Below are 14,062 nucleotides of genomic sequence, written 5' to 3'. Positions count from 1 at the left end.
AGAATGGAGGACCATCGCCTTCCCAAGATCGTGTTATATGGCGAGCTCTCCACTGGCCACCGTGACAGAGGTGCACCAAAGAAAAGGTACAAGGACTGCCGAAAGAAATCTCTTGGTGCCTGCCACATTGACCACCGCCAGTGGGCTGATAACGCCTCAAACCGTGCATCTTGGCGCCTCACAGTTTGGCGGGCAGCAACCTCCTTTGAAGAAGACCGCAGAGCCCACCTCACTGACAAAAGGCAAAGGAGGAAAAACCCAACACCCAACCCCAACCCACCAATTTTCCCTTGCAACCGCTGCAATCGTGTCTGCCTGTCCCGCATCGGACTTGTCAGCCACAAACGAGCCTGCAGCTGACGTGGACTTTTTACCCCCTCCATAAATCTTCGTCCGCGAAGCCAAGCCAAAGAGAGATAGGTTCTTGATTAGCCAGGGCATCAAAAGTTATGGGGAGAAGGTCAGGCAGTGGGGCTAAGTGGGAAAATGGATCAGCTCGTGATTTTATGGTGGGGAAGATTCGATGGGCTGAATGGCCTATTTCTGTTCTTGTGTCTTATGGTCTTAATTGCACCTTGGTCAGCATGGATGGGTTGAGGTGAAGGGCCTGTTTTTGCCCTGTAACTCTCTATAATTCTATGGCAATGACAAAGAATCTAATATTGCCTGAATTCTGCTCCCTTTGTGGGCCAAGCAAGTTGAAACTAATGAGCACCAACACTGGGACAGGAATGTTCAATTAAACATTTGCAAATTAAAAGGAGCTGAATGGTCAAGTCCAGAACATGAAGTCGATTTAATGCACAGAAAGAAAAACTTACCATCTATCAGCAGTGGAGAGCGGATGTAACGGGAAACTAGGATACTCTCGTCTGTAGTAATTTGGCTGGGCTGAAACATTACAAAGAGAAGGAACATGTTTGAGTGAATGAAACAAACTGATACCGACAACCAGGTCGCAACACTTCAGGGTTAAGGTTAGCTCATCTCTGGGAGGAGTATCGAAACAAGGTTCTTGTGATACAAACCCCAGCGCATGAGTCATTGAGTCAAGAGCCCCACAGAGGAGGCCCCAAGGTGATACCCAGTGAACCTCATTGGGCAGAAAGGTGTGGGGGAGAAGAGGCAAAAATAAAAAATAATCGAGCATTATTCTTCGAAAGGGCCTGATCAAACTCATGAAGATGCATCAAAGGTCCTCGGCACACCATTTCTCAGAAGGTAGCGCTCTCATAGGTTCAAATGCCCACCCCCTCAGCTGCCAGGCATCAGGCAACCACTACTTAGGTAAAGCTCTATTAAATCTCTGCCCACTCATCTCAAAACCATGCCTTCTAGTTTTAAACTCCTTTACCCTGGGGAAAAAGACTATTTAGCTTATTTCTTCCCCTAATGATTTTATAAATCTCTGCAAGGTTCCCCCCACCCCACCCGCGCCCCCCCCCCCACCCCACTTCAGCCTCCTACACACCAGGGAGTAAAGTCCCTGCCTATTCTTACAACTTGAGACTGCCAACACTGGTTACATTGTCCTGAATCTTTTTGACACCTTTTTAGCATAATGACATTTTTCTGAGAGTTGGGTGACAAAACATTGGCCCCCGCGGCAAACCAGTGGTTCCAGGCCTCCAATCTGAGCAGCAAGCCTTCACTTTTTTCTTTCTTTCTTTTGCTTGGCTTAGCGGACGAAGATTTATGGAGGGGGTAAATGTCCACGTCAGCTGCAGGCTCGTTTGTGGCTGACAAGTCCAATGCGGGACAGGCAGACACGGTTGCAGCGGAAAATTGGTTGGTTGGGGTTGGGTGTTGGGTTTTTCCTCCTTTGCCTTTTGTCAGTGAGGTGGGCTCTGCGGTCTTCTTCCTGTCTAACATCCAACCAATTTCATATTCAACTGGCCAGATCAAGCTGCATCCCATCAAATCCGACCTTTTCAGACTAAATAGCCTAGCTCAGTCCCACTTTGCTTCATTTAGTTATCCATAACCCACACATCAGAAGCCAATTTGCAGTGAAAGTGACCGATGATAAAATTCACCAGTTATGCCTGTCTGACAAAAAGGGTGTGGAAAGATTGACCTTATTTGGCATAAAAGGCGGTATGATTAAACACAGAACACTACAGTACAGGCCCTTCACCCCTCAATGTTGTGCAGACCATATATATTATACCCTCCCTGCCCCGTAACCCTCTATTTTTCCTTCATCCATGTGCCTGTCTAAGAGTCTTTTCAATGCCTCCAATGTTCCAGCCTTTGGCAAGCCATTCCAGCCCCCCACAACTCTCTGCATAAAATAACATACCCCTGATGTCTCCCCTAAACTTCCCTTCCTTCCCTTCGTACCCATGTCCTCTGGTGTTTGCTGAGAAACAAGTGCTAGCTGTCCACCCTGTCTATGTCTCTCATAATGCCTCTATCAAGTCTCCTCTCATCCTTCTACACTCCAAAGAGGAAAGTCCCACCTCTGCTAACCTGGCCTCATAAGACATGTTCTCCAATCCAGGCAACATCCTGGTAAATCTCCTCTGATCCCTCTCCATTGCTTCCACATCCTTCCTATAATGCATTAACATACCAGTTAACACACCCTGTTACAGCACCCAGCATCCAAGGTTAGAATCCTGTGCTGTCTGTAATGTTTGCACATTCTCCCTGTGTCTGCGTGGGTTTCCTCCCACCTTTCAAAATGTACTGGGGGCTGTAGATTGATTTGGGAGTAATTAGCACAGGTTTGAAAGTCCAGAATTGACTTCTAATGTGCTGTCAATAAAAAAAGCTCCTAATCGATCACACAGCAGCAATTCCCGACTTTCAGACAACCAGTAGCAGGCACCTCGAAGAACAGTCTCCACAAAATTCTCCAAATTCACTTGAAGGCTAAGCAGACCAACATCGCCTGATTCTCAACACAGATGATCTATTTCAAGCTTTGTCATAGGAAGAGATTTCCAAGTGACCTGAGCAAATGATTCAAGGATGTTCTCAAAATCTCTTTGGAAAAAAAATTGCAGCATTCTCCTACTCCTGGGAATCTGGAATATGACTGCTCTTAGTAATGAAGGAGCATTCAATAGCTCAACCTATGTGTCACCGTACACCAAAACCCAGCATAAACCTACCCGTTAGCTGCCTCACTGGGCAACCATTGCCCATCTATGGAAAAGTCAGTGGTTCCCAGGTTTCCTGCTCATGAATTACCACAGAATCTGAAGAACCAGGGAGGAAGCAAGTCAGCCTCGATTCCAAGTGAACTATCTTGTGCATGTGACTCTCCTGGTGTGAGGAGACAATGACCATTAATATGCTGCTCAACATCAAGGAGGAGTCATGGTCAATCTGGTCCTCATTTGGCATCCAATGAAATGGACTTAGAAAGGGTTGAAAAAAGGAATCCTAATATGTAGCTCACAGCAAGACAAAGGTTTCTCTCTGAGCTTAAAACATCAAGGCCAGTTGTGCACTTGTACCACAGCCTCGATTTTGAATCCAGGACCCCAGTGATGATGTCCTGCAGCACTTACACTGCTGACCAGGTAGACACCCCGGCCTCTGGATGATGCCACAGGTTTGACGATCCACGGTCCCTTATCCTTTGAATGGGCATCTTGAAGATAAAAAGCATCATCAACAATGTTGACATTTCTAACAAAAAAAATTATGCCAAAGACAATGGTACAGGACCTTGTTCTCCCACTGGGACCAGGAATGGAACATTTTGAATTGCACCAAGGAACTAGAATAAATCCCGGACCCTATCCCTTGGGAGGGATTAAACTAGATGTTTTCAAGGTAGTAGTGAACCTGTCGTGGGGCCCCAAGAGACTAGAATAGATCCAGGCTCACTATGTGACAAGTTTGGGGTTAAAATACAAAAGTCTGCAGACACCGTGGTTGAAGTAAAAACACAACGCTGGAGAAACTCAGCAGGCCAAACAGTGTCCTTTATATAGCAAAAGTAAAAATACAGAACCAACATTTTGGGCTTGAGCCCCTCATCAAAGTATGAGCAAAATGTAGACAGGCGTTCTTGATGAAGGGCTCAAGCCTGAAACTCTCATTCTGGCGCCTGCCCACATTTTGCTCTTAAATTCTAACCCTAAAATTGCAAAAACAATGTATCTATCCAGACTGACTGATCCTTAAGGATTAAAACTTTGGAAAGGTGTACTCTGAACAACCCAGTTGGTGTTGACTTTGTTTCCAACCTACAAGGACATTTTATCAGCAAGTTAGATGGAAGATCAAGACAGCTTTCTGACCAAAGGGAAATAAAACTGATGAATAAGAGTACTTTGCTCTTATTCAAATGTTTAAAAGGAATTAAAAGATTTATGTATATATGTGATTAATATGTCCTTTGTATTGTGAATGTGCGTGCACAGTGGTCCAAAGCAACACTGTTTCATTGGGTTGTATATATACTGTCAGATAATTAACTTGAACTGGAGGGAAAATATTGCAAAATAAGATGGGTGGACTAAGCTGATTGATTAACAATGATTAACAAGAACAGAGAGTACCTCCACAGTGCTCAAATGGAGCCTTAACAAGTGTTCCAAGCAAGAGGCCTGCACAGCTGCTCAGAAGAGAGTTAAAAGTCAAGCCTCAGATCAATCCTGGACAGCAGGCTTCTTTTGTGAAGAATATTATTAAATTTATTGAAGCTTTTAACAAAAGCAAAATACTGCTTCTGCAGATAATGCTGGAAATACTCAAGAGATCAGGCAGCATCTCTAGAGAAAGAAAGAAAATTAACCTTTCAATTAGAGGATCTATTGAAAAACATCATTATACTCCGTGTAAAAGAGATTCTCAATTTAAATGGTCATTGAATGGAACAAAATATTTAGGGATACGAGTAGATAATAATTTAAATAATATATACACAAGTTAAATTATAAACCCTTTACTTCAGAAAGTTGATGAAGATTTTTAAAAATGGATGGAATTTCCAATAACATTATTGGGAAGAGTTAATTGTATAAAAATGAAAATATTTCCAAGAGTGCAATATCTTTTTCAAACATTACCTACACCTCTTCCGCAAAAATTATTTTCAGGAATTAAATAAATAGGTAAGAAAATTTCTTTGGAAGGGCAAACTGTCAAGAGTATCGTTAGAAAATTTAACATGGCGATATGAATTGGGAGGTCTGCGAACTTCCACACAAATAAGATTTCTCTTCTTTTTATGAAGGAGAGAAATCAGCATGGATTAAAATAAAGATGTACAAGATAGGAGAGAAGCCATCAGAAAATTTTATATATAAATGGGAACCAAGATTAATATCTGAAGATGTGCCACTGTTGTAGCACAGGTTTGGATTAATATATGAAACAATGAAATGGAATAGGAATTATGGGTTAATTAAAATGCCTTAGATTCAAAACAGACTTATACCATTTACCATGAACAATAGACTTTTTAATGTTTGGCTCTCTAAAGAAATTAGAAATATAGACAATTGTTATGAAGAACAAAACAATGTCATTTGATCAATTAAAAAATAAATACTGCATACAGAATAATACAATATTTTGCTATTATCTATTAAAAGCATATTTAGGAGATAAATTGGGTCCAATGAAAGAAGTAAAATAGAAACTTTGATTTGTAATAGACTTACTAAGAAATTTACATCTGCTATGTACTTATTATTGCAAAAAGGAACTTTGAAGCAGAGAATACATAGGTCTAAACAGATGGAAAATTGGTTTGAATACAAATATTGTGGAGAAAAATTGGCAAGAATTATGATGATTGTATGACAAACACAATAAATGTTAGATATAGATGGGTTTAGTATAAATATTTGCATCAATTGTACCTTGCGCCACAAAAATTAAATAGATTTAAAGCATCCAAGGTTATGGGAAGAAGGCTGGGCAGTGGGACTGAGTGGGAAAATAGATCGGCTCCATGATTAAATGGTGGGGCAGACTCAATGGGCTGAATGGCCCATTTCTGCTCCTATGTCTTATAACTGGGGAACATACGGGATGAACCAGCCTATACATACATTGCTTTATTTAATGGAAGTTAGCACTTTCTCTCAATCAACAACACCAGTATGTGCCATTCAGTCTCCACTCGAGTCAGTCTTTCCCATTTTTCTCTCCAAATCTCCCCCCTTCCTATTTAAAACATGCTTTATATACTACTTCTCCCAGTCCTGATTAAAAATCAGTTCACTAAATGTTGTCTTGGAGTCAAGAAAATTCAAAATTCAGAAGTGCAAAGGGACTTTGGGATCCTGGTGCAGGATAACCTAAAAGTTAACCACCAAGTTGGATTGGCAGTAAAGAAAGAAAATGCTATGTAGGCATTAATTTCAAGAGGAGTAGTGTATAAGAGTAAAGAGGTGTTAATGAGGATCTATGGGGCACTGGTGAGACCTCATTTGGAGTAACTGTGTGCAATTTTACACCCCTTGTCTTCGAAGGGATGTCATGATGTTGGAGAGAGTCCAGAGAAGATTTACCAGGATGATTCCTGGAATGCAGGGACTAACATATGAGGAATGTCTTGCAGCTCTTGGACTGTGTTCATTGGAGTCTAGAAGAATGAGAGGGGATCTCAAAAACATTTTAAATGCTGAAAGGATTGGACAGAGTAGATGTGAATAAGATGTTTCCCTTGGTGGTTGAATCAGAGACAAGAGGGCACAGTTTTAGAATTAGAAGGTACCCATTTAAAACAGAGATGAGGAAAAATTTCTTTAGCCAGAGGGTCGTGGATTTGTGGAATTCGTTGCCACATCCAGCTGTGGAGGCCAGATGATTGGGGGAGTTTGAGGAGGAGACTGACAGGTATCAAATTAGTCAGGGTATCAAGGGATATGGGGAAGAGGCTGGAAAATGGAACTAGATACAAGAATGGTTTATCTCAGGGTGGGGTTGCGGAGCAGACTCGATGGGCCAAATGGTCTACAGCTGTTTCTTTACCTTGTGAAATGCTGCCTGACCTGCTGAGCAATTACCAATTATAGTCAAACATTACCTTTTGGGCACTTTCAGATTGTGGAAACAGACTTTAATTCTCAGTTTTCTTAATGATGGAAATGAACAAGAAACACATTAACTGAACAGTCTCCTTTGGGCTGGACTACAGTGTGAGAGTACAAAATCCTCTTACTCCATAATTCCTGATACTCAGAAGGGAGGATAAATGCCTGAGGTATAATGTTGAAGTGCTTGAAACCATGAGTTTGTTGCATGCGTTGAATATTTTTATACAATCGATCCTTTCTGGTCAACTCATACGATCTGGACAAGAACAAAAAAAAACGATCAATAAAGTGAAATAACAATCATATCCTCAAGCTTCTCAGAGTACAAAGTTGAGAGTCAGAGCAGAATCAGGTTTATGGTCATGAACGTGCGTGAAATTTGTTTTGCAGTAGCAATATTGTGTACTGCAGGTGCAAAATTGCTACAAATTACTTTTCTGTAAATACAATATTTAAATTAATTAATTAGTGCAAAAAGAAGTAATGTCTAGAGATCATTGTCCATTAAGAAATCTGACGGCAGAGGGGAAGAAGCTGTTTTTGTAATGTTGGGTATGCATTTTCAGGCTCCTGTACCTCCTTCCTGATGGTGGCAGAGTGAAGTGGACATGGCCTGGGTGGTGGAGGTCTTTGAGGACAGAGGTTGCTTTCTTTGGACACCACCTCTTATTGATTCGTTAATGGTCATGACGTCATTGGCTGAGTTCACAACTCTCTGTAGCCTGCTCCTGACCTGTGCATTGACCCCTCCATACCCGACAGTGATGCAACCGGTCAGAATGCTCTCCACACTCCACCTGTAGAAATTTGCAGAGTCTTTGGTGACAGACCAAATCTCCTCAAACTCCTAGCCACTGGCTAGCTTTCTGCATGATGGCACTGACGTGATTACCATTGATAGAACAGAAATGACTCGGGTAGCAAAATCCCTGCAGTGTTTGACGCCACTTTCCCACAACTCTGGGTAACCTGGATGGAATCCTGAACTCAAAGGCCGATTGCAGAGCTTCCATGTCTCCTGTGACTATTTGAGTTTCCCCTGGTGCTTTGGTTTCCTCCACAAGCCAAAGACATACAGCTTAGTAGATTAAGAGATACGAGACTGGGCGAAGGGTCCTGAATCGAAACATAGACAATCCATTTCCCTCCACAGATGCTACTCAACCTGAGTTCTTCCAGCAGATAGTTTTTTGGGGCCAAGTTTGTATATTATTTGACCACTGCCAATTTCCCTAAATGATGATGTGTGGCACAAGAATCAGGTGGGGTTGAAAAGGTGGGAGCTTATTAGGAATGAGAGGGGGAAAGACAGGATTCGTGCAGATGGTATTTGAAATTCAGCACAGATGCAATTGGCATAGGAGTGATACAAGAAAGTCTGTAGATGCTGGAAAGTGCAGTACATGGACAGGCTCTACGCCCATTGTTAATACACAAAAGTGCTGGAGAAACTCAGTGAGTCTCACAGTGTCCTTAGGAGGCAAAAAGATATAACCATGACAACGAGTGCAGGCCCAAAACAATGGTGGCCTCTGGTCACTGTGGGACCAGCTGACTTTCTCTACTTTGTGTATTAACAACGGGCGTAGAGCCTGTCCATGTACTGTACAACTCTCAAGAGTTAACGGCTAGAATTCCAATGGCATTATTAACATGCTTCATAGTGACAGTCCTCAACAGAAATTATAACTTAAAGATTGGACTAGATCTAAGACGAGGCAGCATGCAACTTCTATCATATTTCAGCCAATCACAATTTCAATTTTTTTTTTTTTAAAAAGAAAATTCTGCTGATAGATACAAAATCAAAATACATTAATATAAATAACAATATATCCACTGGTTTAGAATATTATGTAGAACTTTGCAAACATCCAGAAAAATTAAACTCAATGGTCTAATAGAAATAGCAACGTTTAGAAATCGAAGGTAGCAGAGGAACTCAGGAGTTCTTGTGCAAAATTCGCTAAAGGTTAACCTGTAGGTAGATTTGGTGGTAAGGAGACATTCATTTTGAGAGGTCGAATATAAAAACGGATGTAATGTTGGGACCTTACAAGGCAAGTCAGACTGCACTCAAAGCATGGTGAAGAGTTTTGGGCTCCTTATCTAAGGAAGGATATGTTGCCATTGGAGAGGATCACTAGATTGATCCCTGAAATGAAAGGCTCATCATAGGAGTTTTTGAAGACTCTCCGACTGTACTCAGTGGAGTTTAGAAGAATGAGTGGAAATCTCAGTGAAACCTGTTGAATGGTGAAAGGGCTGGAGAGAGTGGATTTGGAGAGGATGTTTCCTGTGGTGAGGGAGACTTGGACCAGAGGGCAAAGCCTCAAGAATACAAACCGAGATGAGAAGGAATTTCTTTACCCAGACGGTGGTGAATCTAGAGAATTCATTGCCACGGACGGCTGTGGTGATCAAGTCATTGGGTATATTTAGGAGGTCGCTAGGTTCTTGATTAGGAAGGGAATCAAGGGTTATCGGAGAAGACAGGAGAATGGAGCTGACTCAATGGGGTCTCATTTCTGCCAAGCATTCAAAGCAATAGGCTCATTCACTACATTATCTGCTCAAGCTGAACATGTACTTCAATTCGTGATCAATCTGGTTAAAGTCTGTTAGCCTTTCCAGCCTCTGCATTTTCACAAAGACACGACGTGATGACTCCCATTAAGGTAAAGAACGCCACTATGTGCGTTTTTTTTGGTGATAGCTCATGCACTGCCGGCTTTAATACCTATATTTACAGGTCATTACTCGAGGATCTGGCTTGAACTTCATTTCCCCATTTTCAAGGAATTTATTTCACCCAGCAAAATGTACCATTGGCAAAAATCTTGAAAATAGCCAAGTGTCAATGAACCTTGGTTTTCAAGAGATATTGAGACTCTGGTTAAGAAGAAGAACGGGACCATTGCCTGAAGAGGGCGCACAAAACCAGTGAACCGGTGCGGACTCGAAAGGCCAACATGGCCTGTTTCCGCTCCGTAAATGGTTATATGGAAGTCTATTCCACTTAGATGTGCCAGGCTCCACATTGATAACCCTCCCCACTTTCCATAGTTTAAAATCTACAAATTTTATTTAAAGCTATTACTCTAATATGTGAGCCATTTATGTACAAGATAAACAGCATTTCCTCACCATCCCAACACACGGTTGACATAGTGGTTCATGCAATGCTGTTACAGTGCCAGCGACCCGGGTTCAAATCCTGTGCTGTCTGTAAAGAGTTTGGACATTCTTCCCATGTCTGCATGGGTTTCCTCTGGGGGGCACAGGTTTCCTCCCATCATTCAAAACATACCGAAGGTTATAGGTCAATGGGTTACAATTGGGCAGCATGAGCTCATGGGCTGGAAGAGACTGTTACCGTGCTGTATGTCAAAATTATTATTTTTTTTTTTAAAGGGAAAGGTTCCATTATAGTCACATCGTACTACATTGTAGTGGCCTGTGCAGAGATGCAAACCAGCCTGCAAAATGGCCGACAAACACTGTCTGTGAGGACCTGGGGGTGACACCGGCCACCATCCCAGGTGTCCTCCACATAGCAGGAAGACTGGTAACTCTGGCGGGAACACCAACCAACCCAAGGTCAGTGCTCCGATGACACGGGGCCTGACGTCAGTGCCAGGGGCCCATACAAGCAGAACTGTCAGTGCAATAAAGCAGTCTTTGACTCCTCATGTGTGTGAGTGTGTCCCTTCCACACTCGTCGTAGCGAGAATGTTACACTGATGACCCCGACAGGTACAACCGGAAGGTGACAGATCAAGCGGAGCCAGCGACCATCCACAAGGTCTCGCTCTGTGGCTTCCAACATTCTGAGTGTCACAGCTGCACGTGTGGTTGGAGCAGGTTGAGGCTCAATTCCAGCTTCGCTACACCACCGCTGACAATGCCTGTTACTTCTACATCATGAGCATTCTCGATCAAGACACAGCGGCAAGGGTTGAAGATTTCCTACGGCAGCCTCCAGACCGAGGCAAATACATGGCCCCTCAAAGAGCTACTAATCCACAATTGCTGGAAATGGACATATAGGGGGACAGGGCCCCATCCACCCTAATGAGTAAGATCCTCTTATTAATGAAGGGCCACAAGCCTGCCAGTTCTTCGAGCAGATCTTTCTGGAGCAGCTGTCTGAGGATTATATGGCTCTTGCTCACAGATGAAGACTTCAGCGACCTTTGGAGGGTCACTGCCTGGGCAGACATGCTTGAGAGAGTAAAAAAGGACACCAGTGCCATGGTGGACCACATCAACAAGCCCCGCGAACAACCCCCAGCGAGATCAAGGCCAAAGGAGAGGCAAGTGAACAATCTGGGACAGCTATGCTACTGCCATCAGCAATGGGGTGCAGAGGGCTGTTGATGCCACCCACCCTGTGGGTTTTTGGGAATGCCCTAGCCAACCATTGTTGATGGCTGCAGCGATTGACCCAGGTGATTGACCCAGGTCTGAGACTCACTGTTGGGCAGGAGTTTCCTGGTTGGCATGGGCACAGAGATAAGCATCCTAGCCCCTGTTGGCCTCGACACTTGCAATGGCAAGCAGGGCCTAACACCGAGAGCAGTCAACAGCTCCTGCATTCAAACTTTCAGGACCTGCACCATCCCCCTTTGTTTCAACAACGGCTGCTTTACCCTCATGGTAGTGGTGCAATCACTCCTGAGGGCCAACTTCCTCCGGGCCTACTGCTTGATGGTCAATGTCAAGGGAAGCCAGAACCTTTCAGACTCTGCCTCTGGGGGAAGCCAAGCTACAAGCCCCCCCACCTGGATTCTATAATGCTCTCAGATATCCTGGTGGAGTTTCCCTCAATAGTGACGCCATAGTTCTCTGCGGCCAACCCAAAGGAGGCAAGCCACCACAAACTGACCCAAGGCCCTCACTCCACGAAAAGCTCAGTAAGGCGAAGGAGGAGTTCAAAAAGATAGAGGAGCTGGAGATTGTGGGGTGCTCCAAATGTCCCTGGGCCTCTCCCATCCACATGGTACCTCAGTCAGTAGGGGGTTAGAGACCATGTGGAGACTACCGTCACCTCAATGAGGCCACCACACCAGACAGATATCCTGTGCCCCACATCCAAGACCTTGCCACCAACCTAGACAGGGCACGGGTGTTCTCCAAGGTGGACAAGGGGGTACTACCAAATCCCAGTTCACCCCCAGGACGTCCCCAAGACTGCAAAACCTTTCCAGAGGCTGATGGACACGGTGGGCCGGGACCTCCCATTTGCGTTCATCTATTTGCCGCAACCGCAAAACCACACTGCCCATCTGAGACAACTGTGCACCTGTCTGAGCGAGTTCAGGCTGACCATCAACCCCGTTAAGTGCCAGTTCGATCTGGACACCAGCAACTTTTAAAAAAAATATTTTATTTATATTTTCACACAAGCTTGTACATTGTTAGTGCCATCCAGGCAACTCGTATGCAAATTCACATATACTCCATTCTCATTATTGACTCTGCACATAGGCTCGTGTCTTTTCCAGCCCCCCCACGTCTAATACAAGACAGCTCATCCAGACTTCAACCAAAACTTTCTACACCAGGGAAATAAATATTAGGGAACGGAAATTGCCATGGTTCGGCGGGCGGCCATTGGGCTGATAAACATTCCCGACTTTCCTTGATCGGGGTTAGTGCTGGGGGGAGGGGGGGAGGAGGACGCCACAGCAGAGAACTATCAATCACCGCCATACGCCTATGTGGTGCATGTATGACTGCCATATCCTTCGAAAGGTGTCATATTTGTTTCTCAAATTATGTCATTTTCTGCAGGGGAATGCAGCTCTGCACTTCCGTGCTCCATCGCTTGATACCAAGACTAGAGTCGGACTTCCAGGTAGCCGCAGTGCACTTCCAGGCCACTGCCAATACAATTAACTCAAATTGTATTTGAAATTTGAACAGCTTCATTGTAAGCCTTGTGTCCATTATGCTGGACACCATCAACTTCCTGGGACTACCGTCAACTAACAGGGTTAACAGGCACAGGGCTACATCCCCTTCTGAGAAGGATGAGGTAATCCGGCACTTCACGAAGCAACGCACAGTGAAAGGGCTGCAGGAATTTGCCGGTATGATAAACTTTTACCACAGGTTCATACCAGCAGCGACACACATCATGCACCCCCTCTTTGCGCTGATGACCAGCAAGGCAAAAGACATTGCTTGGGACGAGGAGCTCTCCAGGACGTTCCAGAGTGCCAAAGACATGCTTGCCAATGCCACCCTCCTGGTCCAGCCCAGTCCAGAGGCACCTACCACTCTAACTATCGACGCCTCCAGCACAGCGGTAGGGGGCATGCTCCACAATCTACTGACTTTCGCCTTCCATAAGGTATCAGACCTGTGGTTGTCCCAACAGCAGACACTTGTCCCACATGTCCGAGTTTACCACAGACATTCAACATATCGCGTGGAAAAACAACGTAGTAACTGACTCTGTCTTGCTCCGCAATCGAGTCGATACATGCCCTGTCCCAAGGGGTCGATTATGTGGCCCTCGCCAAAGCACAGCAGCAGGAGCCTGAGATCCCCACTTACAAGACTGCTGTCTCCAGTCTCAGGGTGGAGGACATCCTGGTCGGCCCAGGTAACCTGACACTGCTGTGCGATGTTTCTACCGGCAGCCCCCACCCTATCATGGCTGCATGGAGGTGCCAGGTTTTTGAGGCTATCCACAACCTGGCGCATCCCGCCATTCGCACCACAGTCAAAATGGTGGCCAACAGGTTTGTCTGGCATTGCCTCCATAAACAGGTCAGCCAGTGGGCTAACACCTGCACAAACCATCAGTCCCTCCAAACTGAGAGTCGCCACTTTGTCCAGTGCCAGCACCTGTTATTCCCCCAAGCAGTCTCCCCTCCTGAGCCTGCTTAATTTCCAAGATCAGACAATCTCATGCACATTCAAGGCTATTAGGCTTCTGCACTTTCACAAACAACAAAGACACTCTCATTTTCAATCATAATCACAAAAGCATCACTATCCACTCAGATCATCAGGAAATATTGACGGACAGGAATTGGTCT

General features: G+C 44.5%; 1 protein-coding gene across 7 annotated transcripts in view; it reads right to left on the bottom strand.

Annotated features, from left to right (window-relative positions):
- The window catches only part of ttll5 (tubulin tyrosine ligase-like family, member 5), a 1,011,501-nt gene that overhangs the window by 945,754 nt on the left and 51,685 nt on the right, over positions 1–14,062 (bottom strand). For all 7 annotated transcript variants that reach the window (XM_069915842.1, XM_069915845.1, XM_069915843.1 and 4 more), the window contains exons 6-8: positions 7,136–7,266; positions 3,522–3,604; positions 822–891 (exon numbers count right to left, since the gene is read on the bottom strand). In XM_069915842.1, the coding sequence (XP_069771943.1) occupies positions 822–891; positions 3,522–3,604; positions 7,136–7,266 (284 nt within the window). The remainder of the gene's footprint in view (positions 1–821; positions 892–3,521; positions 3,605–7,135; positions 7,267–14,062) is intronic.

The sequence above is a fragment of the Narcine bancroftii genome, chromosome 2, assembly GCF_036971445.1.
Source record: "Narcine bancroftii isolate sNarBan1 chromosome 2, sNarBan1.hap1, whole genome shotgun sequence".
NCBI lineage: Eukaryota > Metazoa > Chordata > Chondrichthyes > Torpediniformes > Narcinidae > Narcine > Narcine bancroftii.
The sequence above is the reverse complement of the archived record's forward strand: the minus strand, read 5'-3'. Positions and strand labels throughout refer to the sequence as shown.